The 25192-nt window shown below is 49.3% G+C and overlaps 2 protein-coding genes across 2 annotated transcripts in view; both read left to right on the plus strand.

Moving 5' to 3' along the window:
- The first annotated feature begins 41 nt into the window (after positions 1-41).
- PFKFB2 (6-phosphofructo-2-kinase/fructose-2,6-biphosphatase 2) lies at positions 42-11046 on the plus strand. Its single transcript, XM_074925731.1, has 16 exons — positions 42-193; positions 931-1056; positions 1178-1274; positions 1631-1697; positions 1847-1921; positions 2049-2105; positions 2598-2722; positions 3088-3295; positions 3503-3649; positions 4222-4326; positions 4953-5082; positions 5899-5961; positions 6706-6779; positions 8509-8700; positions 10154-10176; positions 10849-11046. Exons 1-16 carry the CDS (start codon positions 97-99, stop codon positions 10904-10906), a joined length of 1644 nt encoding a protein of 547 aa, XP_074781832.1. The 5' UTR covers positions 42-96; the 3' UTR covers positions 10907-11046.
- A 7470-nt stretch (positions 11047-18516) lies between these two features.
- CR1 (complement C3b/C4b receptor 1 (Knops blood group)) overlaps positions 18517-25192 on the plus strand; it is a 71680-nt gene continuing 65004 nt past the window's right edge. Inside the window, 9 exon segments of the mRNA XM_074925829.1 lie at positions 18517-18588; positions 19703-19854; positions 20383-20574; positions 21083-21182; positions 21717-21802; positions 22161-22373; positions 22926-23108; positions 23662-23850; positions 24303-24500. Of these exon segments, the coding sequence (XP_074781930.1) occupies positions 19767-19854; positions 20383-20574; positions 21083-21182; positions 21717-21802; positions 22161-22373; positions 22926-23108; positions 23662-23850; positions 24303-24500 (1249 nt within the window). The 5' untranslated portion in view covers positions 18517-18588; positions 19703-19766.

Genomic DNA, 25192 nt, shown 5'->3' on the forward strand with positions numbered 1-25192 from the left:
AAGGCCGGCGCGCGTCGGGCTCATTTGCATAGCGGGGGCGCGCCCGCGCCGGTCGCCGGGCCGGCGCGATTTGCATACGCTTTGCATGTCATTTGCATGCGGCGCGGAGCCATGGCGGCGGCGGCGGCGACCCGGCACGGCGGCCCCCCGCGGGGTAGGGCCGGGGCCCTGCGCGGCGGCGACAAGAAGTGCTGTGAGTAACCCCGCGGAGGGGAGGGGGGGGGGCCTGGCTGCGCTTCGGCTGCTTAAGAAAAAAAAAAAAAAACAACCAAAAAACCCATAAAAATGAGCGGGACTGCGCCGCTCGTGCCGCGTAAAAAACCGCGCGCCTTCCTTAAAACGCGTTTCCATCCCCCGCGGGAAGGCGCTGCCCCTGCCCCTCCCGCCGGGCTGCGCGGGTCCTGCGCTCCCGCGGGCGCTGCGCCCCCCAGCCCCTCGTTTTTCGAACTTGTGGACGCTGGGATCGCCCGCTCTTCCCCCAAACCTGCCTCTCCCCGGGGCTTCTCCGGGCTTGCTCCGGCTGTTTGCTGAGAGAACGTGACCGGTTTGCTAAAAGCATCTTTCTGATGTCCTTGACGGCGCCTGCTCCATCGGTAAATATTTTTCCCGCTAAAAGACGTGTATCGGTGCCATTAGGGACAGCGGGGGCGCCGCTGCTTAATCCGCCTCATTAGCTGACGCCCGGGTGACCACAGAGCGGGCCAGCTCGTGCTCGGTGCTAATTAGCCACGAGGCCAGGACAGCGAGCCCGTTCGGAGATGCCCGGTGGCCGTCTGTCCGTCCCGTCTGTCCGTCCGGGAGATGGGGCAGCTCATCACGGGGGCTGCCCTTTGGGTTGGGGCTCCCCTGGTTGCCTTCAGATGCTCAGCGATGCTGCTGATGCACCTGGTTGGGTGGGGTTTTTGTTTTGTTTTGGGGGTTTTTTTGCAGCGTGGGCTTCCTACATGACCAACTCCCCGACGCTGATCGTGATGATCGGCCTCCCCGCGCGCGGCAAGACTTACGTGTCCAAGAAACTCACCCGCTACCTCAACTGGATCGGGGTGCCCACCAAAGGTGTGTGCGGGGGCCGGCGCCTCGCCCCGCTGCGGGGATGCCTCTGCCCTTCGCCCAAGGCGCTGTGAGAGCCGCCTGCGCGATGCCGTCAGGCTCACGCGCTCGTCTTTTGTGTGTGAAGTGTTTAATTTAGGAGTGTATCGCCGGGAAGCCGTGAAGTCTTACAAGTCCTATGACTTCTTCAGGCACGATAACAAAGAAGCCATGGAAATCCGCAAGTAAGTCAGCGTCAGGGGGGCTGAACCGACCCGCGGTGGTCTGGTTAGTCTCAGGGCTTGGCAGGCTTTGTATTCGAGGAGCAGAAAATAATGTTTAATGGCTGTGAAACCAGGGGAGGAGGCACGCAGCCCGTGCAGGGGGTTGTTCTGCTGTTAGCTTTGGGCTGGCTGCTGCGAACGCCCGGCGATGAGCCCGTTATAGATACAGATGCTCTATGATCTCTGCGGCTCTCGGAAAGCTGCAGGGGCGGGTGCTCCATGGGCACAGGAGGAAGGTGTTTAAATCTCTCCGCGGTGGTTCAGGAGCCTCGCTGTCTGAATACTTTACTCCGATAACACCCGTTTCTCTCCTGCAGACGATGTGCCTTAGTGGCTCTGGAAGATGTGAAGGCTTATCTCTTGGAGGAATGCGGGCAAATAGCTGTAAGATTCTTCTGGACTAAATATTGTTTTACATCTGGGTAGTTCAAAGCTGCCCAGGGTGTTTAGAGAGTTGATTGTAAGCCCAGATGTTTTGGGGCTGGTTTAAAAGCCTTAGATAAACTTGCTCATTGCTACTTATTTTCTCCGAGGTGTTTGATGCGACCAACACAACTCGAGAAAGACGGGACCTGATCTTAAATTTTGCTAAAGAAAATGCTTTCAAGGTAGTGCTCCTGTATTTAATTTGTAGTTGGAGCTGCTGCACCGAGGGACGTTACTGCTCCCTGGGGCAGGAGCCCTCGAGTTTCCATTTTTGACTCTCTGAAATATGCTTCCCTGCTTTCTTCGTAGGTGTTTTTTGTGGAGTCTGTCTGTGACGATCCAGAAGTCATCGCTGCAAATATCCTGGTGCGTGCCACGTTTTCCAGGCTCAGCTGCCTGTGCCTGCCGGGGGAGCTCGGGCGCTCGGTGCAAGGTCACCAGCTGCGGTAGCTTACAGGAATGGCTGCAAACGCCTTGCTCTCATGTGTCACCTTGGAAATAAGCAGCTAAGGTCTGCAAGCTGATACAAGCTAAAGATCCAGTTAGTTATGTGAGAAGGTGGAAATCGAATGAAGCCGAGAAATGTTTGACCTTGAAACGTGATTTCTTGTGGCCGGAAGGCAGGCAGGCAGCGAGTGGCTTGCAGGGACAGCGAAGAGCGAGCCAGCTGTGTCTGTCGCGGGGCCAAGCAGCCTTCAGAGCGGCCCTTTGTTTTCTCTCCAGGAGCAGGTTTTTCCAAAGGGCAGCATTAAACAATGTCTGTTTGTTTCAAAAGGGAACAATAATGTTATTCAGGGTTGCTTTTGTTCCCTGTTGAGTTTGCTTAACTCTCACAAAGCGGTGCTGTGTTTTGATCAGGAGGTGAAAGTTTCCAGCCCTGACTACCCGGAGAGAAACAGGGAGAATGTGATGGATGATTTCCTGAAGAGGATAGAGTGCTACAAGGTCACTTACCAGCCGCTCGATCCCGATGCGTATGACAAGTAAGCGAAGCCCTGGGGTGCGTTTTGTCCTTGCCCACGTGAGCTGCTTTGCTTAGTCGCTGCTGTTCTCCGGCTCAGGATGCTGTAATGCGTCTGCTAGAGCCTCTGCTCTCCCAAAGCATGACTGCTCGTGTGAAGGTGATATCCTCCAAGTGCTTTGAAAGGATTTTTCTCCAGTCTACTGCAGTGTAATGCAGGTCCTTATTTAAGCACGGCAGTTCAGTGTCTCTTCTGTCTGCTGGAGCAACCCAGTGGTAGTGCTGATGACTTTACTAGAGGATGAGTAGCTAGATTACACCCGCAGATGCACGTGCTTCATTTTTAAAACCAGTCCTGTGGGTGTTCTTATTTTATGTTGACTCCAGAGATCTTTCCTTCATTAAAGTGATCAATGTGGGACAGCGGTTCCTAGTAAACAGAGTCCAAGATTACATCCAGAGTAAAATCGTCTATTACCTAATGAACATTCATGTCCAGCCACGTACCATCTACCTTTGCCGACACGGTGAGAGTGAATATAATCTTGTTGGCAAGATTGGTGGGGATTCTGGTCTGTCACCACGCGGGAAGCAGGTATGTGTCTGGCAGCACCTGGGTTGCTGTATTTGTGAAGTGTTGTGTGACCAGGGTCAGAGCCGGGCTCTGCATCCGACTCCTGCGAGGGGCAGCCCCGAGCTGGATCTTGCCGCGACAGCCACAGCCCTTGAGATGATGCTTTTAATGGCGGCAGCAGCTCCTGCTCCCTCCTAACCTGCCCTGACTTTTTTTTTTTTTTTCCAGTTTGCTCAGGCGCTGAAGAAGTTCATCGAAGAGCAGGAAATTGTTGATCTGAAAGTGTGGACGAGCCAGCTGAAAAGGACGATCCAGACGGCCGAGTCCCTGGGGGTCACGTACGAGCAGTGGAAGATTCTCAACGAGATCGATGCTGTGAGTGAAATGCTGATTGAAGCCTTTATCTATTCTAGATGGAAAATAACATTTAAAAACAAATTCATCGTGGTAAAATTGACTATTTCCTGTTTGTTCGTGACCATGTCCCTGTGTCATGTACTCCAGCCGTCACCGTGAGGTTTGGGATGGTTTGGTAGAGGGCTGACGGTGCCTGGAGCTGCTGGACCTTGCTGTGTGTATCCAGCTGGCGTGGAGAACGAAAAGAATGTTGAACATCCCAGGCGTTTGTCACACCGTCCTGCATGGACAAAGGATACCGCTCCTGCTCTAATTCCTTAAAGCAAAAGACGTTGCAGGGTTGTTGCTGTGGAAATGAACGGTTGTTTTCATCCCTGGCAAACAAGGGTTTGGAAATAAAACCAAAAACCCGTCGTCTTCAAACCACCCTGGATGTGTGTTACACAAATCCTGAGCCTGTGGCTGCGCCAGACACGTTACCCACCATTTTCAGCACATAAAGGGATCTCAGCCACTTGCTTTTTCTTTTATTCCTGTTGCGTTGTTGTGCTTCTGGTGAAACGTGTTGTAACGAGTTCTTCTTCCCTCAGGGGGTGTGTGAAGAAATGACCTATGCAGAAATCGAAGCCAAGTATCCAGATGAGTTTGCGTTGAGGGATCAAGAGAAATACCTTTATCGCTATCCCGGAGGCGAGGTGAAGGAAATAACAATAAGAAATAGCAATAAGATACGGTATACCTAAAATAAATACATGCCCGTAGAACTGAAGGAATTAATGTTAGCTTTTTCTGCCAATGTTTGTATGAGACACTGAAAACATTAGGATCCCCAGCTCTCTTTTAGAGGAGAGGTTTATTGATTTCCTTTATTGTGGAATCGTCTGCCTTTCAGTCATATTAATTGGGCCGCTTGCCCTGTCCCACTTGATGCTCCCCTCAGGCACTGAGGGGTTTCTGCATCCGGCTCGTTCGACCCAGGCCTGAATTGGCACTGTGAAAAACCATCTTGGGAAGAAAATGATTGTGGGTGTGGTATGGAGTCGTTTCTGGTTTGACTTCACGACCTTGTTTAAATGTATAATTTACTATTTTATTTGTTTTTCTTACTGCCCTCGTTAAGAGTTACCAGTAATCTGGATCCTCCTGTAATCTGAGGATCGCTGACATTAAAATTCACCTTCTGCTGTCCAGATCATCCATAATTTCCGCATTTTGATATTTTAACCGATATTTTCCTGACTGTGAAGCTGTGTTAATTGCTACTTCTGCTTTAAGCCTCTGTTTACAAAACCCCTTGAAAAATTCCTGTTTTGTTTTTCAGTCCTACCAGGACTTGGTCCAGCGCCTGGAGCCGGTAATTATGGAGCTAGAACGTCAAGGCAACGTCCTCGTTATCTCCCACCAGGCAGTTATGAGGTGCCTGTTGGCTTATTTTCTGGACAAGAGTGCAGGTACAAAAATAAATTCATGATGTTAGGGGCTTGGCTTCTCTGGCTGCTTCCTTTACAGAGCTTTTGGGAGGGTGGCTTGTAATTGCTGTTTTGATTTTTCACGACGAAAAGGGCTGCTTAAAAAAGGAAAAAAAAAAAAAAAAAGGAAAACAAGTCTGAAATACTTTAACCATTGCATGTCAGCAGTGCGCGGAGCTTAGCGAGAAGCTCTTTTGGTGAGAAATGCAGATGTGTGTGCTGCTGGTTTTCAGCTCAACTGGTGTTTCTGGAGCTGTTTTCGCCAGTTGCAGTGACATAATTTGTAGGGGACTATTTTTAATGTCATCTTTTTCTAAATGTAATGTTTTTTCTGATGCGCCGGTAGCCTGGAAGGGTTGGCAGTAGCGCTCCTTCTCTGAGAAATGCTGATCCTTGGCATGGCAGCTAGGTCCAGTCCATTTTCTGAAGCTCCAGCTTTACGGGAATTTAATAAAACTTTTAATAAAAGTTAACAAACTTTTAATAAGGTTTTATTTAAGACTCCCGTGGGTCCGTGGTGGCTGTTGCTGTGCTGCTGGAGGGGTTTCCTCTGGCGGGCCCCATGTGTTGGAAGTAGAGGGGACAGTCCTGTCCCGCCACTGTGGGGCTGGGGAGGAGGGTCGAGGGGCCCAGGGGGGGGCTGTGACACCTCCTGCGTGGGCACAAGGCGCTTGTGTGGTTGGTGTCAATATTTGCTGGGTGAACGGCCCCACGTGAAGCCTGGGGAGAGGGGGGTGGCTGATGTGGGCAGCCCCAGCACAGCCCTAACCCCCCCGTAACACCCTGCCTCTCTCCTAGACGAGCTGCCCTACCTGCGCTGCCCCCTCCACACCATCCTCAAGCTCACACCCGTTGCCTACGGTAAATATTATCTTTTTTTTTTCTTCTTTTTTTTTTCTTCTTTTTTTTTTCTTCTTTTTTTTTTCTTCTTTTTTTTTGTCTTCTTTTTTTTTGTCTTCTTTTTTTTTGTCTTCTTTTTTTTTGTCTTCTTTTTTTTTGTCTTCTTTTTTTTTGTCTTCTTTTTTTTTGTCTTCTTTTTTTTTGTCTTGTCCTGCTTTGTGTGTGTGTGTGCGGATCCAATGGGTGAATTTGTGTCCATGTGTGGCAGCAACCAGACGTGCTGTAAAAGCTTCTGGTCACATTTTTCACGTGTAAAAAGGTTCTGGAGAGTGGGAGGGTTCTGCAGGAACAGTGGGAGGGAAGATGGGGGGGGTGGTCTCCCGTGGCATCTCTTTTAAACAAGCGATAACTCTCTGGATTTCACTCCTTGATGAAGAGGGCCGTTGCTGTTTGTGCCTCCAGAAAGTTTGGCTCTGGGGTGCAGTCAGTTAAAAATGGCTTTTCTGTATAGACCTGGAGTCCACGTAACCCAGGGCTGCATTCTTGAAGTGAAGTTCAAAGCCAGAAAGTAGTTAAAGTATAAAATTATGTTAATAGGTTGAACTGTTTATTTATGAGCTCTTTTATTTTTTAAAAATAAAAAAACAACAGAGTTATACCTGCTCACTTTCCATGCTGTTTTCAGTATTTGGGGAAAAAAAAAAAAAAGGTTATTAAATATTATTACCCTTCCTCGTATAAACTTCTTTTTCTTTTATGGTAAAGGTTGTAAAGTGGAGACGATTACCCTGAATGTGGAAGCAGTGAACACTCACCGTGACAAACCCTCTCTGAACTCAGTAAGTCTGGCTGCGCAGCCCTGGCTTTTTCTCTTTTCAAAAATCAGCACCTAAACTGAAACACTCTTAAATATCTCCTAGAAATGACTGACTACTTTCAGTGACCAGCAAGCCTTGCTTCAGAAATAAAACTCAAAAGCAGAATTGCTTGTGCACTGGATTAGTGTGCTTCCCACGCCAGGGGGAGATGTTTTTCAGAGATATTGTGGGAAGCAGAATGGGCAAATTTAGGACATAGATTTTAAATTCCAGGTCTTGTTTTCAGCGAAGTATTTGGTGTTGATGCTCGTCTGCATTAACTGGGAGAATTTCAAAAAGACTTGCCAAAATGTTCAAAGTGAATTTTTCTCGTTGTCTTGATGAGTTTTTTTGATTTGTAAAGAAAAACAAAACCCTGCAGACGGGGTGAGGCTGGGCTCTGGAGGGGAGGGGGGGGCTCTCGGTGGCTTTTGCAGCCTTCGGGGGTATCAGGCTGGCGGCCAGAGGTTGGGGTCTGGCAGGAGTTGGAGGTTTTTCCCTTGTAAAACACACAAGAAATCTGCAGTGACAAATATTTGGTGCAACATAAGACTGTGGCGTTCCTAAACTTTGCGTGTACCAGAGCAGAAGGCGATGGGTCAAATTTATTCCCCTGGCACTGCGAATCTTCTTACAGCAGCAGTGGAAACGCTTCAGGCTTTGCCTAGCTTTATTTATGATGTCCTGTCTCTCCCATTACTTAAATAACTGTTTAGCCATCCACCTTGCTCAGCAGAGCACATAATTATGTGCTAAATCTGTGGAAGCTGCTGCTATTTTAGGTGTTCTCTTTGCAAACACTGTTTTGCGGAGGGACTGATGCGTCGGGGAATGCCCCTTAGTGATTGCCTGTAATTAGCTCCCCCAATTAAAGAGCACTAACCAAATCTCTGCTGTGCTAGCTCACGGGAAATCTAAGTGCATTGCATTTTAAGTTCTTTCGGTAACATTTAGGCTTTTAGCTGCTTCTCATCGTTGTGTTTTATAAGGAGCTATTGGCTGGTTGCCTGGGATATGGTTATTTTTTTTGTCCCTGTGCTGAGGGACCGTAAACAAGGCATGGAGAGGCTAGGAACCTGCATCTGTGGCTGGAGGGTTTGTGGAGCTGAATCCAGCTGCCTGCAAAATGCTAAACTGAGGATATTTAGCAAGGTTTTTGTGGCCGGTCTCGTGCTGGTGGTTTCCAGTCGGGCATTTATCGCTTTGCAACTGCAGCGCGTTGCCCGTGTTGAAATCGTTGCTGCCCGCTCAGAGAAGTCAGAGGCTTGTTTCTGTTGGTTGTTTTACTTGAGCAATGTGGCTGCTTTGGGGGTGAAGAAACACAAAGAAAGGAAAGGTTTCTGTTTGCTTATTTTCACCCACCAAATTGATTGCAGGGAGGGGGAAAAAAAAAAAAAGAGAATGAAACCCAAAAAACCTGAGAGAAGCCACCTAAGCAAAAAAATCCCAAAGGGAAGTAAAACTGCTAAAAAAGCAGAGTTTTCAGTGGACTCTCAACCAGCTTAGTCAACAGAACGGGTGCTCAGCTGGGGAAGGCTCAGTGGCCGTGCTGGTGCAAATGGCTGTGGGGTTCACTGAGCTGCAGCCCCGACTGGCGGGAGCCTCGGGGTGCCTGCGGGTGGGGATGCCAGAGGTGTGTGCTGGCACGTGATGTGGTTTTAAACTGTGGTTCCCCTTTTCATTCCTTGCGATACCCTCCGTCTGGGATCAGAACAACCTTCCCACCAGCCAAACCCCCGTCAGGATGAGAAGAAACAGCTTTACGCCGCGAGCCAGCGCGGACACGGTAAAGCGCCCGCGACATTACAGCCTTGGGAGCAAACCTCTTGACACGCTGGGGCCTTTCCCAGCCCTGGAAACTCGAGATGGGGCCGACCAGCCGCAGCTGCAAGTCGGTGTCCAGGTGGTACCTTCCCTGTGCTCCCTCTCCCCACCATCACCCGCGGCTGTCGGTTGTCCTCTCTGAAATACAGACCCTTCCCATGGTCTTGAAAATCATCTGTTCCTACAGGAAAATCATTCTGGATTAGACTCCCTTCAGAGAATAAAAAAACCAAGAAAACCCACAAACCCCAAAACTCACCCCATTACCCTTTTAAACTAGAATTGTGGTGCCAGAGGCTTTCAAAATCAGGCTCCATGCAGGCAAGTTTCCATCAGCGCAGTAGGGTTTTGGCAGGGTGGTTAATTCTGGGTAATATCTTGCTTTCTGGCAAAAACCTGGTTGGAAAGAGTTAAATATACTCTCTTTGTCCTCATTTGATACTGCAGCCAAGTGTTGCTCTCGCCCCAGAACGACTTGGGAGGAAATCTTTGCTCCTGTGATTTTTGTCGGTGCCCGTTCCCCTGCAGATCCTGGCGACAGCAGGGGTTGAACAAAGTTTGGGCTCTTTGGGTGCCCAAAATAAAGCAGCTTGGGTTTTGGTGCTTGGCATTTCTTCTGGCTTAAAAGCACGTAGGTCCTCGTCAGTGTTGGCTGTGACACCCCTGTTTGTTTCTTTGCTCACTTAAAATTGTTTTTCTGCGAAATTAAGAGTTTTTGCTGTGCCTGGGATTGCGCGGGCTGCATGCTGCTGCCTGTCAGAGGAGGTGTGGGGGGGCTTTGAGGTTGTCTTGGCTGGGCCCCTCATGCAGAGACAGCCCGTGTTACCAAAGCTGTTTAAAAAGAAAATAATCTTGCATACTTCAGAGGCTAATGTTTTCCAAACTATTCAGTGAGCCCAGCTTCTTGTTCTCCTCCTCTCTGTTAGCAGAGTAAGTGGCCAGGGAGTGAAAGAAGGGTCGATGCAGCGCGGGTGAGCCATACTGGGTGAAGAGCCTGAGGCTTTCCCATCCCCCAAATCCCGGGGCTCCGGGGGGAGCTGACCCAGACCCGGCTTTGCCCTGGGTTGGGTTTGGTCCAGATCTGGATGAGGAGTCTCAGCTGGAGAGGACACTGACTGCCCGAGGTCCTAATTTGTGGGTGTCTCTATCTGGGCAGCCCCAGGATGGGGATCCCCACGCTCACCGCTCCCTGTTTGCAGTTGTCATCGTCATGTGGAAGCACGGACAGCTCTGGGATGAAGGAGTTCAGTAAACCCGGGGTTCTGGGGCCGGGGGGGGGGGAATCACACTCTCCCAGGACCTCTTGCCCGAGTGGAGCCCTTGAGCAGTGGAGGAGGTGGGGGGGCACCGCAGCACACGGAGTCCCTGCCTTGTGCCAGCTCCTGCTGGGATACCCGAGCCTGCCCTAAGCCCCCTGATGTGAAATCTTTGGGGTTGCTGCCTTTCTTTTCTCATTTGCTTCGCTGCTTTTACTTTCACCTCCTTTAAAATGCACTATGAGCTCTCCTGTGCTGTTTCTGTTTCCTTTGCAGCCTCAAGGGGGAAATGCTTGCCTGTGAGTACCACTGAAAGCAGCTTCTCTGTACTCTTTCGGTTTAGTAAGTAGGACTTCTCTTGATTAATGTTGCATGGAAACTACTTTAGGGAAGGACAGACACCTGGAGTAGAAGGAAGTCTTTTGCTGTGCAATAACCTGTCATTAGGGGGAACCTCAGTGCAGGAGGAACATATTGCCAGGCTGAGCCCGCTGATCCAGGGGCTCCAGCTGGACTTACTGGTGCATTATGCTTGTGCTGGCTGCCTGAAAAAGTGCGTTTCACCCCGAGCTTGCTCTGTCCCTGGACCAGGCGGTGGGACAGCTCTGCACTGGTGCTGCCGGGCTGAGCCACGTCCTGAGCAGTGCTGGCTCTGTGTGTCTCCTCTCCGCCCGGGATGAGCTGTGGTGACGTTACTGCTTGCAGGGGTTTTGCAGGAGTTGCTGGATTGTAGCCTGGATGGGAGTGGTGCTGCTCAGCCCTAGTTCCCCATGACTCGGGGGAGCTGGGTGGGTTTAGTGTGTCCTTGGAGAGCAGCTGGGTGGATAAACTTTCCTGTGAGGGTGGCAGTTGTTACGGAGTCCTCACCGTCACGTCCCCTTGGAGGCATCTTTGAGTGGGGGCAAAGAGAGCAGGACTGTCTTTCCCCATGCTCAGGGGAGAACGTGTCCTTGTCTGTCCCCCCTCTCCAGGGACCCAGCAGCCAGCGTCACCCGTGAGACCTTGGCTTCCCTCTCAGCCTCCGAGTAAGGGGCTCAGACGAGACCCTGGCTGTCACCCCCCGCAGAAAGGCCAGAGATGCCGTCGCTTCGCCGTGCTCCCGCTGGCCCCGAGGCCTGGCCCCGCACCCCTGCTCCGCTGGTGGCTCTGGCAGACCCCGCCGCAACCCCTCGCTTGGCTTGTCGGGTGTTTCACCTCACGCAGTATATGCAACACTGGTGGTTTTTTTGTCTTGTAAAAGCTTTTTGCAATTTAGGTGCTCTGTCTGGGGGACGCGGCTGCTTCCACCCACCTTTGGGGGCGTGGTGGTCTCCCCTCCCAGGAGCAGCAGTCTGTGCCAGGGAGCACCCAAGGGTGGTGGTGCCTAAGGGTGGGCTCAGAGGTGGCACAGGTTGTGTCCTCGGAGGCTTTGGGTTGCTGCATGTGGGCTGCCGGGGTCATTGCTGACCTGTTCCTGCTCTCGGCAAAGCTCTGCTCCCTCCGTGCCTCTGCCCTGGGGCTTTGGGCAAATCCGCTCGCTCCTGGTGCGCTGGCGTCAAAGGGAGAGCTGGGTTTAGTGCCAAGGAAGGAAAGTGGTAGCTGGTTCTGTCTCCAGATGTTGGGTGTTAAGAGAGGATTCAGGCTGGGGGGGAGCTCGCTCCCATTTCGCTGCAGCAGGTTGGTCCCCGCGGCGATGGGGCGCAGCTCTCCCCGCCGTAGGATGCGGCTCATCTCTTCCAGGGGAAGAAGGGGCAGCTCCTGCCCCTGCGCAGGGACCGTCCCTCCAGCCTGAGGAACTCCTCCTTGAATGTATTCGGCAGCTTGGATGTGTTGTTTTCCTTTACTTGCACTTTGTCCTTAAAGTGAAGCTCTTCCAACAGTTCCCTCAGTGCGACTGCTCTGCCTTTCTCCATCTCCGGTATTTACACACGTCATAGGACACAAAGGTATGGGATCGATCCTAGAGTTACCTGCCTCTGCCTCCTAATCTCTGGTTGGTGATAGCGTTTTTAGTTACTGACTGTCCTGCCAAAGCCGCGGAAGCGCACAAAGCATCAAGCTCAGGTACTGCTGTAGAGCATCTCCCATGTCGGGATGAACAACTTGGGAACGTTCCAACCTGTGGCAATGCAAAAAGGGCACGTTCCCCCTGAAGCTGTTCTCTGAAACCCAGTTGCCCTGTTGCCCAGTTGCCCTGGGTCTCAGAGGCCTTCATGCTGAAGCTGGAAGGGAAAAGGTGAAAGAACCTGAGCTGGGGGAGCTGTTGATAAACGTGAGAAATCATTTTTCCTATGCTGAGTAATATTAATTTAGAATCGAATCAGAGGAAAATTATCCAAAAATCAAAGCCTCGCCCCTTTGGATATGCCTTTACTCTGAGCCGAAAGGAGCTGTGTGTTTAGAAAATGACTGTACATGCCAGCTTTGCAAAGTTACGTTTCCTAACGCTGCGCTCTAAGTGTTTCTTCCCCCTTCATTTAAATAAGAGACTTCTAGGAGGGTTTGTAGATAAATGGAGGTAACTTGGTCCAACTTCCTTGATTCCAGTACAAACCTTCTTCCTTCTTAGTGCTGGTGTTTTGCTTGAGAAAGTTGCATGTGAGCAGCTATTACAGGTTATCTCTGTCTGATGACAGTTCCTTTTTCAGTGTCGTTGTCAGGAAAGCTGTATAGATTTTTAATTTTATTTTTTTTTTTTTAGATGTAAATAGAAAAATATATAGGGTCTGGATTTCCTGACTGTTGGATTTTAAGTGTTGATGCCTACTGTTAATTGTCAGCAAATTGGCTCCGTAGCTGTGCCATTTGGGTTTTTTATTGCAAAACAGTGCTGGTTAGGTAAGAGGACAACTGGCCCATATTGATTTACACATCGGTTTGCAGCCGGGCATGGCACCGCGCGACTGGAGCCCTTCGAGCATTTTCTGTGCTCCGAGACACGGCGTGAACAGCAGCTGTGGGAAATCCTGGCTGTCGGATTTTAACTTGTGTGACTGCACGTTTGTAGAATCATAATTCACTTGTGCTGAGCTGCGTGTGTTCCTGCTGTCTGTTGGGTTCTCGGTGAGGCGGTGGAAGGAGTTTTATCAAAACTATACGTAGTTGAGATGCAAAATTATTACTGTAATGTTTCTTACGTTTGTCCTGGAAGTGTACTTTCCTATGGAGAAGATAAATAAAAGTGAGTAACCCTGAGTAACCAGCCTGCTTTGTTATTGCCTGCTGTCCTGCGAGATACTCCAGAAAAACTGAGCTTGCATGGTCTCAGGCTGAGACTGGGAAACCCTCGGTGCGGAGCTTTGTGAGAAGTGAAATGACAGTGCAAAGTGTGAAGCAGCTCATTATTTGCTCGGCTAAAAGTGAATGAGTAAATCCTCGGGTGGTTGCTGTCACGTAGAACAACTGTGTGGAGGTGGTTGGATCCACCTGGCTGCTGCAAAGTGTCTGTCTGCCTGTCCCCAGCGCTGAGCTGAGCTCTGCTGTTCCCTGCTTTACCATCTCCTGACTTACCCGTGGCATGACCTGTACCATTTATCTCTTATTTGTAGAGGATGGCTGGTTTAACGGTGTAGAGGTTTGTGCTTTCATCTCGGATTCGGCTGGGATTTCCGTGGCTGGGAAGAGCCCTGCGGATGGGACTCGAGCATCCCCGGAGCACAGTGAGCCACACGCCGCTTTGGCCAGTACTCTCCTCTGAAATGTGTTTTTTAGAGTCTGTCTGTGTCTTTTCTTTCTGAATGCTGAAATGTCTGTCAGTGAGATTGGAGAAAATTTATGACGGAGGGTTGGTTTGTTTGGTTTTTTTTTTTTCAACCTGCTTTTAATACTTGTGCGCTAGCGTATCGCGGGGCTTTCTGGGGTGGTCAAATAGTGCCCCACGTCTTTCCTCCTGGTTAGATAGCAGAATTAGTGTAGCGTATGTGAGGACAAAATGGTCACATCCATACTTGCTGAAGCAACTTTTCTTTGGGAGACACGTTACCAAACCAAATCCCCAATTTTTATTTTTTTTTTTTTTTTTTAAACTGTTACCCTTTCCAAGTTCAAATGTAGTTACTGTGTTTGTTTAACCATCAAAAGAACTCCAGGTACCATCTGGCTTTGCTTTCAGGACTGCTGATTTGAGATCTGAGCCTGTTCCTTTGCTTTGGGAAGGCTTTTTTGCACAAGGTGTGTCACAAGGCACTCGTCAGATCAGCAGATCCTGTGGGACGTCTCCTGTGAGGGACAGAGGGGAATAAAAGCTCCTGTCACTCTCTGGAAACAGCGTAGCTGTTGAATCTGAACTCAAATCCTGCTTTAGCGTTGCACCCTGATCTAAGCCTCACTCCCTCACTCATTTTTCCCGGGTTTTGTGGACGCTTTTATCTGTTACAACAGAAAATCAGAGCGCTGCTTTGCTCAGCGTCTGGGAATAGCGGGGCCGCGTGTGCTGGCTTTGCAAGCAGCAGATGATTTTTACCAGTTGTCTTTTTAATGTGCCAGATTTTAGGCCCACAACAAGTTTTTAAACTTGCCTGCCCATGAATAAGCTGTGAAATGTTACCGATGTATAATGCTGCCTTCAATAGAGTTTAAGCTGCTTTAGTATTTAGTGCACAGACGGTGGAACTCCCCTGCGGCGCAGCTCGTGCGATGGCTGCGTGTTACTTAAATCCCCCCGAAACCCCAGATTTACAGTTTTCTCTCCACGTTGACTTGTGTTGCCAAACTCCATTTTGCCCCACTCCCGCTGTTCTTGCAATAAGGACAAAATTCTCAGGTTGGGTGAAGAAAGGAGCATTTGGGTACGAAGAGGAGGCTGTTCTGGGCTTGCTGTTTCCAGCGACTCCAGGATTGATATGAGTAACTTCTGGGACACAGGTTGCTTATTTTAAATATGTAAATAAATGTTGGCCATACCCATAGTAGGGATCTGTCCTTGAGAAACGTTGGCATCCCAGTCCTGGCTGCAGAGGAGCTCAGCACCCCCAAAGCCTGAGGTTTACCTGCGGATTTTGAGCTCAAACCTGGTTGTTTTAAACACTCCAAGAACTTAAATTTGTTAAAGCTGGGATAAAGAGGGCCATGGCGAAGGGCCAGGCATTAATCCTTAGGATTTCTGAGGAGCAGCAGCGTGTGTTGATCTAAAGCCATTGCGCCACAGAGGGATGAAATTCAGTGGGTGAGAAACTGAGTTTTATTAGTTTTGTTCTTTGGGCTGTTCCCACTGGGGCACAGGTTTGTTGCAGCCTTCTGCAAGAGCTGCGCTGTCTGTTCTTCAGTTTTAAGTGCTGAGAAATAAGACAGAAAAAAAAAAAAAAAAAAAAAAAAAAGAGAAAAGTGTGGAAGACATTTATAGCCTGTTGTATGGTAATACTTGCTGTCACTCTCCAGTAATGCTCTAAACGCACAAACCCGCGATGCATTGGGCTGGCTTCTCCTACTGAGAAACCTCCGGCTCTGACGGGGGGTAAAAAAGGAGTAGAAATGTACTGTAGGATGTTTACGCACAATATGCTGTCATAACTTGCTCAAGAGTTAATTATGTTTGTATCGCCGAGTAGTTAATGGTTGTAAGGAGACAAAAATATATGTTTTCACCTGCCAGGATTCATGAATGTAGCTGCTAATACGTTGGCAGTCGTAACTTTTTTTAATCACCGCTAAAAATCAGGGCTGCAGTTTTTGGTCACTGACTGTGGGTCCCTTATTCCTATCGAGTGGGTCCTTTGGCCACGGGCCGTTGGGTCGTGGACTGGAGCCTCTCGGCTGTGTCTGCACACAGCAGCATTTGTGCCTCGGTGCTTTAGTTAAAGCCTAACTATAGCCTTTTTCTCCTGCATTTTAACTTTCAAAAGGTGTAAATACGTGTCTAGAGCAGAGCAGCAGCAGATCTGTGATCCTCCTCGCTGCTGTGCAGGTGGGTCATACCTGACACGCCGGGTCCCAGGGTCCTGCCGAGCCCCAAACGCTCGAGGGCGGCCGGGCTGGGATGATGCCAGTGACCCCACGTGTCTCCCCAGCCCCAAACAGGCTGGTGGGTCCCTGTGCCAGGTATTTCCCTGAAATCACCTGATTTCTTTGGCACCATGCATGCAAATACCCTAGAATAAACAACGATTACACAATGAACCTGAACTGAGGCTTAGCAGCAGCTTGTGCCGGAGCTGGTGCCTTGGGCTGGGCAGGCAGAGGTGGGGAATTGGGAGGTGTGGGAGCAGCCTTGGTGCCTTCGGGAGCGCTGTGCTGTGACTGAGGGGGTTCTGTATTTCCCTGACCCTCTCCATTTCTGTCAGCAGAGGTGATGGTGGCTGCTGTCCCCTCCAGTGAGCAGTGGCAGGGCCACCCATGGGACCTGCGGCGCTGTCCCCGAGCCGCGGCCCCGCGTTGTCATTCTAGAGAAAACTGATCGCTCAGGCAACACGTTTCACCTCTGCTGCCAGCAATGGGAGAAATTAGAAAGTGAGGAAAAAGGCTTAAAACCAGGCCGGGTAGCTTGAGTTTGTGTATACACTGTGATGTTAGAGCTGCCACCTCTGCAAGGTGGCCCCTTCCCCGCAGCTCAGCGGTGGGTGACGGGGAAGCCCGGCTGCCGCGGGGCCGAGGAGCAGCTTTGGGAGGAGAAATCTCACTGCCAGAGCTTCCAGGAGCCTCCTGCCCAAACCTTCACCCCGTGCTCCTCCGCAGGGCGCTGGGCGAGTGCTGCCAGGGCTTGGCACCTCCTCTCCCGCTGCTCCTCTGTCTCTGAGCGCTGGTTGCAAAGTGAGTCTCTATTTGGTGTTTTCCGAGATAGATGTTACATGTCTGCTTGTTTTGCTACAATACTGCTTTCTAATGTTTTTTTTAGGTTAAAAAAAAAAAAATGCAACCTATGTAAACTTGTGCTGTATGTTGTGTACGCTGTCCACTTGAGCATAAATATCTCGTGAGCATTCATTTACAATAAAGAGATTTTTTTTTTTTAAAAAAAGAGATCTAGTTTCCTCTGTTATTTTCCATTATTGTTTGCTGTAACTATCTATTGTGTGCTGGTTTTGTGAGATCGTGGGGAATTCAGGGAGGCTGTGGAAGGTGTTTGGAGGGAGAGGGTCTGCGGGAGAGGGCAGGTAGCCTTGGCTTGTGGGAATGGGGCTGGAAATGGTGAATCCTGCACCCCAGAGCTACTGCTGCCTTTCCCTTCCCTCATCGGTTTTAAGAATGTTTTTACTGGAGCTATCGGAATTCAGATTTTCAGGGTTTGTGAAGCTGTTAGGGTAGGAACACTCTTTTTAAAGCACGTGTCTTTTTCTAGAGAAAAATAAGTCAAGAGGAGCAACTGGTGTGACCGCTTTTCCAGCTGGAAACCAGCTGGTCCCGAAGGGAGTCGCCAGCCACAGCCTGAAGAGAAGTGACCTTGGATATGGTCAAGGAAAACCCGTTTTTTCCTGTTTATCCTGCTGCAGGCTATGGGTTGAGGAGGTCTTAGGGGTGTTTAGCAGCTGTTGGAGCAGGGGGATGGCTTTTGGTGTCGCTGTGCCCTGGCTGATGCTCGTGGCCACGAGCACCTCTAAATAACATCAGCTACTAAATCACCTCCTGGGTGCCCATGGGCAAGCTGCTGATTTTTTTCAGCACACAAACGAGCTTGTTCTGAGTCACCTGGAAAAAAAATCAATCTAGAAAGCCTATGTTTGTGTTTGCGATTAACTGGATTCTTGGAGATATTTAGTGGAGGTCAGTGCCTGCTCAGGAGTGATGAGGGGCCCGTTGTGGGCAAGCCCCTGCTCGTGGGGCGAGGGCGGGCAGCCCTTTGTGTTTTACAGAGCAAGAACTGAGCCTGTTTCGTTGTGTTTTGGCATGAACTCAGGTGAACTTTGGAAAGGTAATGTATCCCACTTGAGGTAGGGAGATGGTAAATTTTTCTAGCAAAACCCCTCGGATGCCTGTGAGAAGCACAACCCAGGGGAAAAAGGCCATTGCGAGGTTCGTGCTGGTGATTCAAGCCTGGATGAAACCGTGCAGCCAAAGTGCAAAAGGAGCAAATGGTGACAACTTCTGCCAGAACTCTCATTACTGGAAAATGACCCACCAGCAGCAGCTGGATTTGGGAACAGCTTTCAGGGAGACGAATGGCAGCTGGGTTTTCCCATCATGGGCTGGGTGTTCAGCTCTGAGTGGGACCTCACGAACTCCTGAGCTCCAGCTGCTGTTGCTTTAATAGGAGTAGGTGGAGCTGCTTGAAGGAACCATATTTTGAACGCTGGCCATAGGCTGTTGAGGTCAGGAGAGGCCAGCTCATGGCTGTCGTGCCCCAGGGTGACACAGTCCTCTTGAGGAGGCCGTTGTGTGCCCCAGGTCCCTGGGCATCGCCTGGGGTCCGGCACCGGCTGGGTGCCGTCGCTGCACAGTGGAACAGGCACCATTGTGCTCAGCAAAGATCGTTTCAACAAAGAGTTGGCAGCTCCCCGCAGAAAACAAACAATTTCAACATCTTACTTGGGTTGCGTTCAGTTTTTTAGTGTTTCACTTTTGTGGGTTCAATAAACAACTTCCTTCTCGCTCAGGGGAGGGGTTAATGATTTATGGGTTAATTGACACAACTCTGGTCTCTGCAGAATTCAAACTTTTTCTGCATGGAGCCATATCTGAGCATGTGGGCGTATTGTAACTCCTCCTTTAGTGCTGGGGGGACTGGGCAAGGACAGTCATCACTTCGTCTTGCAAGAGCCGAACACGCCGGGTCTCTCCATCTCCTGCTGCCAGACCTCCAGGTAAGGCAACTTCGAGCCATGCAGCTTCAGGTGATGTTGCTCTCGGGAGCTGAGTTGGAGCTTTCTTACAACTCTAGCAGGAAAAAATTAAAATTAAATCAGATTAAACCAAGAGCTGTAACAAGGGTTGAAGGAAAACAGCCATGAGGAGTGTTAAGTTTAGGGCAGAAAGCATCAAGACTCAGGTTTCCAGGAGGACGGTCGGCACTTGGACAGTACGTAACGTCGGGAGGGTTTAGGCTCATAAATGATGATCCTGGATAACTAAGTCAGAGAGGACTCTTGCTATCTGTACAGGTGCCAGGTTAGTCAAAATTACACTTAAATTCCATGTGGTAAAGGAATTTGGTCTTCTGAATGACTTGTGGGCTTTATAGCTTTACTCTAGTTAATGGTATTTGCACAAAATTTATGTGTGTTTTTGGTTAGATGCTTCTCTTTTTCTCTGCATGTAATTTATTGTTAGGGGACTGTACTGCCTCCAGCAGGATTTCTTCAGGCTATGAATTTGCTCTCAAGAGGCTTATTACTAAACCAGAATGTTTTACCTGTAAGATAAGTTTCATGGGATGTTTTCCAGAAGGCAAAGATAAACTCATGGCCCTGCTGGGAAGGTATTGATTTGGCTGGGAAGAACATGATGTTGGCACTGTATTGTTTTTAAGTCAAAGCTGACAAGCTACACCGTATTTTTGTTTGGACTTGAGTGGAACTGTTAGGGTTTTTTTTGTTTTTTTGTTTTTTCAATTTTATTTTAAAACTGTAATCAAAAGCAATGAGACTAGTGGAATAAAGCCTACGGGAATTGCTTAACATCTCCAGTGAGTTGCCTTGTTAACATTGTATTTTCATGTCTCGGGGTCTGGTCTGCTGGAGCTTTCTCCAAATCCAGCTCTGCCCCAGCAGCCCAGATCCTCTGTGCTGGGTCTTGGTCCCATCAGCTGGAGAGGAGCCCGGGGAGGAGCTGCTCCTCTCTCCCACAGGGTATTGCAACAGCTCCTGCAGCTTCTGGTCCCCAGCCACGACTTAGAACTGCTTAGGGATGGAGAAAGGAGGCTCGTCCGTATGAGCTATGGGCATCGGGAGTGTAAATACCCCACTGCTATTTTTACAGATATTTGGCCTGGAAAAAAGAATGCGGTAATTTCTGTGGGATCTCCAGAGAGGAATAAAGGAAGATGCCAGCTGCGGAGCCGGGGAGGCAGAGGGATCACACCACTGTCCTTGGGTTATTCCTCATCGCTGCTCTTGTTGTGGCTGTCCAGAGTGAGTGGAGGAGACCGCTGGGATCAGTTCAGATCCCTCAAAGGAAAACCTTCTCCTGGAGTCCACAAGACTTGGATCCTTCTCTTTTCCTTGTTGCCTTTGCATTTAGAGAACGCTGTAAATCTTTGTGGTCAGAATCCATCTTCCTTTGCCTTTTTTTTCTCTTTCTGTGCAAAGCAGACTTCAAATTATTTCCAGCTGAAAAAGGTGCTTTTTTTCAAATTTTACTGAAAAAGGTGCTTTATACTAACTGGGGAGAGGGAATGGTTAATCTGGACTTTGTGACCAGCATTTGTAACTGCTGGATGAGGTGTGAGGAGCAACAGGACCTCACAGGATGATGCTTCTCCCCTGTCCCTGCCAGCCTCAGGCACCCCCAGTCACAGACCACCCACCTCCTCTTTGTTTCTAGCTTTAAGGAGTTTTAAGGCCACTGAAATGTCCTTGCCTGGACCTTCGGAGTACATCAGGCCTCAACTCCCACTGCTTTTTCTCCCAGCATCTTTCTGATGGAGTTTCTGTCTGCAGGTGCCTGTGATGCTCCGCCACGTCTCCCATCTGCAGAACTTAAAGAGCAACACCAAGGCACCACCGTATTTCCCTATAATTCCGTGGTGGAATACGTCTGTCGCCCAGGTTACGTGAAAAGTAGTAGTACCCGAAACACCCTTGTTTGTGGAAGGAACAATAAGTGGCACGGAACAAAGGAAATGTGTACACGTGAGTGTATTTTATGTTGGGTTTACGTTTTGGGTTTTATTCGCTGATGCTGTCAGCTCATTTTGTGGGAGCAGTATCCAAAGTGACCTCATGGGGTGGTGGAAGATGAGTGACCTGACATGAAGCACCAGTGGTATTCTAGGTGCTGGCAAAGGCTGAAATCTGCTTTGACTGTTGACTCAAAGGGTGTTCTGCTCTGGCACTTCGTAAGTCTTGGTTCAAAACCAGACTTGCAGTAGGAGAACCCTTGAGCTGGGAAGAAATGCTGTCGTGCTTGCCAGGGTTACTGCAAAACCCCACGGAGACTGTGCAGAGGTGGCTGCAGGTCACGATGCACGTCCTAACAGCATCACAAATCGTGGAATAATTTAAGATTGGAAGGGAAATCTGGAGGTCTCTGGTCCATCCCCTTGCTCAGTACTGGAGGAGTCTTCTGCTTTCCTGATGCGTTTTTTTGATTCTTCGAGAAACTGAAATAAGAACTAACTCTAGTCCTGTTGTCCCCCAGCAAAGCCGTGCAGTTACCCTGGAGAGCCGGACAACGGCAGACTCATCCGAACAGGAATGCTGGTTTTTGGTTCCTCAGTGAACTTCACCTGCAACCTCGGGTAAGCCGGGAGGACTCAGCGCGTGAGCTCGCTTCTTCCCCAGAAATTTTTCTGAACCTCTTCCCTAGATTAAAACCTGTGCTGTCAGAAGCCTTACCGGTGTCGGTAATTGCAGACTGTGGTCGGAGTATCTTTTAAACTTTCCTTTGCAAGCTTCAAGATTGAGTTTTCTTAATCTTGTACTTTGAGGAAGTTCTTTCTGGACTCAAGTTCACTCTTCTGGCTCTTCCTAAACCATTTCAATGTTTCAGTCTCTTTTTGAAGAACAGACACCGAGACTGAACTCGGGGCTGTAGCGATAACTACAGCTGGCTGTTCAAGTAGACATTTTTCCTTAGAAACCACGTATTTTTTTTTCATTTAAAAAAACTTCGCATCCAAACCCAGTGTGTCATTGAAAATATGACATTGATGGCAAATTTCTGATCAACTGTAATTATAAGGAAGCCCAAACCATCCTGATGGTGCTGTTACAGATAATAATACATCAAAACTGAGTTTGTCGAGTAATTCCTTCTCCCGTGTTTCACACAGGTACAAACTGGTCGGACCTTCTGAAATTCATTGTGTGCTTGTAAATGGGATTGTTACATGGAACAGAGATATTCCCATCTGTGAGCGTAAGTAGAGTTCCTTGATTGATCTGCCGTTGAAACGTTACTGGGGATGGATAAGGAAGCAGTTGTGTTGCCCTGCTGAGGATTGCAGCAGTTTGATGCATGGTGGAGTCTGGAAAGATCTTTTTCTTTGTGTTTTCCTTCCTGCATCATCCTGCAGAAAAAATTATTTACTGTCTGGGAGCAAGGTGGCTGCATGTGTGACTGTTACATCCCAAAACCACTCAGCTGCCTGTAGGGGCAGAGACCTGCCCTTAATTTCTGACCTTTCTGACACCTCGTGTTTCAGTTTTTTTCTTACCAGACCTTTGGTTCAAACCGAATTAAGTTCTTTCTTGTTCTTTCCCCCCTCTCTCCCCAGCAATACCATGTCTACCCCCTCCAGAAATAGCTAACGGGCAGCACAGCGGAGCTGGCAGAGCGCTCTTTGAGTACGGAGCATCCGTCACTTACTGGTGCAACAAGGTCCAAAGGGGAGGGAGACCTTTCTCACTCTTGGGAGATGACTCTATTTTCTGTACAACCACAGATAACGTAAATGGTGTCTGGAACAAGCCAGCCCCGGAGTGCAAAGGTGAGCTGCTTCCCCTCAAGGGCGAGGTGGGCGCTCGCAAGCTCGCCGGGGCACGGCAGCACCGCCGGCCGCAGCCCCTTCTCTGCTCTGCTGGAGCCGTTTTCTTCCCTGGAGCTGCCTCTCTCCTTTATTTTGCTGGAATCACCTCTTGCAGATGAGAGTTTGGTAGCAGCAAGAGGAATTAGGATCTCCCATCGCAGGGACCGTGACTGCTCGCGGTCACCAAGTCAGCAGGGGACACGGGAGTGGGATTTTATTAGTGTTCACAAACTAGACGATGTATTTTGCCTGCCAGACTATGTTTAAAAAAAAAAAAAAAAAAGAATTTGGAAACCTGCTGTGATACCTGCTGCCTTTCCGATGTTCTTTTTATGCTTTGCATTAATAAGAAGCATGAAATTAAAAAATGCTGTAATATGGAGCGAAGAGTTTAAAAAAAAAATCTCCCGCCTGCCTGTCACCTTGTCCATTTTCAGTTTTTTTAGTGAACAAGAATGTTTTTGATCCCCTCATCTCCCCTCTTGAGCGTAACTGCTGCTTTCCCTGACGCAGTGGTTAACTGTGAGCGTCCGCACGTGGAGAACGGGAAGCTGCTGAGCGGGTACCGGGCTGACTACACCTACGGAGACACCGTCATGTTCGACTGTAACTTTCGCTACACCCTGACGGGCAGCGGAACATCAACCTGCCAAGAAAACGATCGCTGGGACCCTCCGCTGCCGCTCTGCCAGCTCAGTAAGTGTGGGGGGCCGGGCGCTGCTCCGCCTGGCCCAGCAGCTTTGCTTCAGCGAACTTCCCACCTGAAACATCAGGTCGTGAAGGTGATTAGCTCCAAGATTTTCACTTTTTTGATTTTTTTTTTTTTTTTTTTGGCTAATCTCTCTGTAGCACTAAGGTGACTTTAGGAATTTGACTTAGAGACTAAAGCCTTGTCCTGTTCAAGCTGATGATCATTTCTCAGGAGAATTCAAAGGGACTTAAATTAACCATTCTATAGTTAATATTTTTAAAGTTTGTTGGTAGAGCCTCAGATAGGACTAACTTCATTAGAAATTACATCTCGTTATAACAGTGAAAATTACCATGCGGTCTGAAATTATTTTATGCTTTCATTTGTCTCCTTTGCTTTCGCTCTTTAGCGTTACTGAACTCAGGCGATTAAGTCGCCTCAGAAGGAACACTGTGAGCCCATGATTTTTCCCCAAATTCTCTCTCTCCTGTTACATACCATGATGGGCCTCGCTGATTTATCTCTGGCAATGGCCCCAAGTTGTTATTTCATTCCTAGGTAGCTGTGATGACCCTCCGGATGTGTTTAATGCTGTTAAAGCAAAACTGGCTGGTAACCTCTTTCCTGTGGATACCGTGGTGACCTACGAGTGCAGGGAGGGCTACCAGTTCAGCCCGGGAGAAACCACGCGGCACATCAAGTGTCTGCCGGATTTTACGTGGACTGAAACTCCACATTCCTGCGAAAGTAAGTGTCTGTTCCTGCGGCTTGCTTACCCTTGTGATTTGGCAAAATTATCAGTGAATGAAGAAACTGTACGTGGTTGTGCAGACTGCAGGGTTGGGGGGAGAGAGAGGGGATGCTCTGGGTGCCCAGCTTGGCGTGTCTCTGGTCTTGGCTGCAACTCCTTTTGAATTATTCCCCAGCCACAGAGTTTTCTCTGCTTTATTTACCAGCTGTGCCTTCTAGTCCCTTAAACCTGGGGAAAAAGGTGTCGAAGGCCCCTGCTCCATCCCAGGGGAGGTTGCAGTTGCAGAGTCCCTTGCAAACACCCCAGGAGGGCCGAGGGATGGTGTTGGGGCAGATTTAGTGCTGTGACATGTCTTACAAAGAATCCCTCCTTCCATTTACAATGAACCTGCTCTCATCCAGATGCCTTTGCCCTGGTTTCACACTTGCTAATGTTTGCCACTTCTCAGGAGTTCGTTGCCCAAGTCCAGACCTCAAGAATGGAAAGCCTGTACATATATGGGAACTTAAAGACAATTATGTGTACGGAGACAGGCTGGAAATTATGTGTAACGAGGGCTATGCTTTCAAAGGCCGCAGCAATAGTATCATGCTTCAGTGTAACAGTGATGGGAGATGGGATCCGGCAGTGCCGGAGTGCGTTCCAGGTAGGTGAGAGCTGGTGAAGCACTGTAAGTTGTCTTGGCAACTACTTATTTTTGACTGCAAAGGTTTGGGTCACGCTGTACAGCAGCGTAGTCGTCTGCTGACGTTCACTGAAAAAAATCTACACGTGACCTTAGAGGATGGTGGGAGCAGGGTACGCTGCCAGGTGTCCCCAGGTCTAGTCCTCCTGTGCTAACGTGGAGGAAATAGGCAGCAAAAGATCCAGGTGGATCATTATATTGCCTGGGGATTGCTGTGGAAGAGGGTGCAGGGTTTTGGCTGAGATGGGATGGGAATGGGGGTGTTGGTAGTTTTTAGAGGCTTAGGGGCTTCCTAAGAAGTGTGGGAAACATTTACCCAGCTGGAAGGGTCTGTGCTTTGGACAACAGAGGGGATGGTTTGCTGACACGAGGCTTGGGGGCAGAGGATGTTCTCAGTGCGTTTTCCCCTCTCAGAAAATGCAACAGTTAACAATAACTGACGCTGCTGAAACTACTAACCTAGCAGTGGGGCACCACAGCAATATCAGCAAGCTGCTGGAAGCGGCCTGAGCCCAAAAGCTCAGGAAAACCTTGCCAGGAGGAAAGAGTCTGCTCCACCTCACAGGGCAGCCCGCGTTAGTGCAGGGACGATTCCTCGTCCTGGCCCTAAGGCTGCCTGGGAGGTGCTCAGCGACCTCGGGAGCACAGCTCAG

The sequence above is a fragment of the Athene noctua genome, chromosome 23, assembly GCF_965140245.1.
Source record: "Athene noctua chromosome 23, bAthNoc1.hap1.1, whole genome shotgun sequence".
NCBI classification, from domain to species: Eukaryota; Metazoa; Chordata; class Aves; order Strigiformes; family Strigidae; genus Athene; species Athene noctua.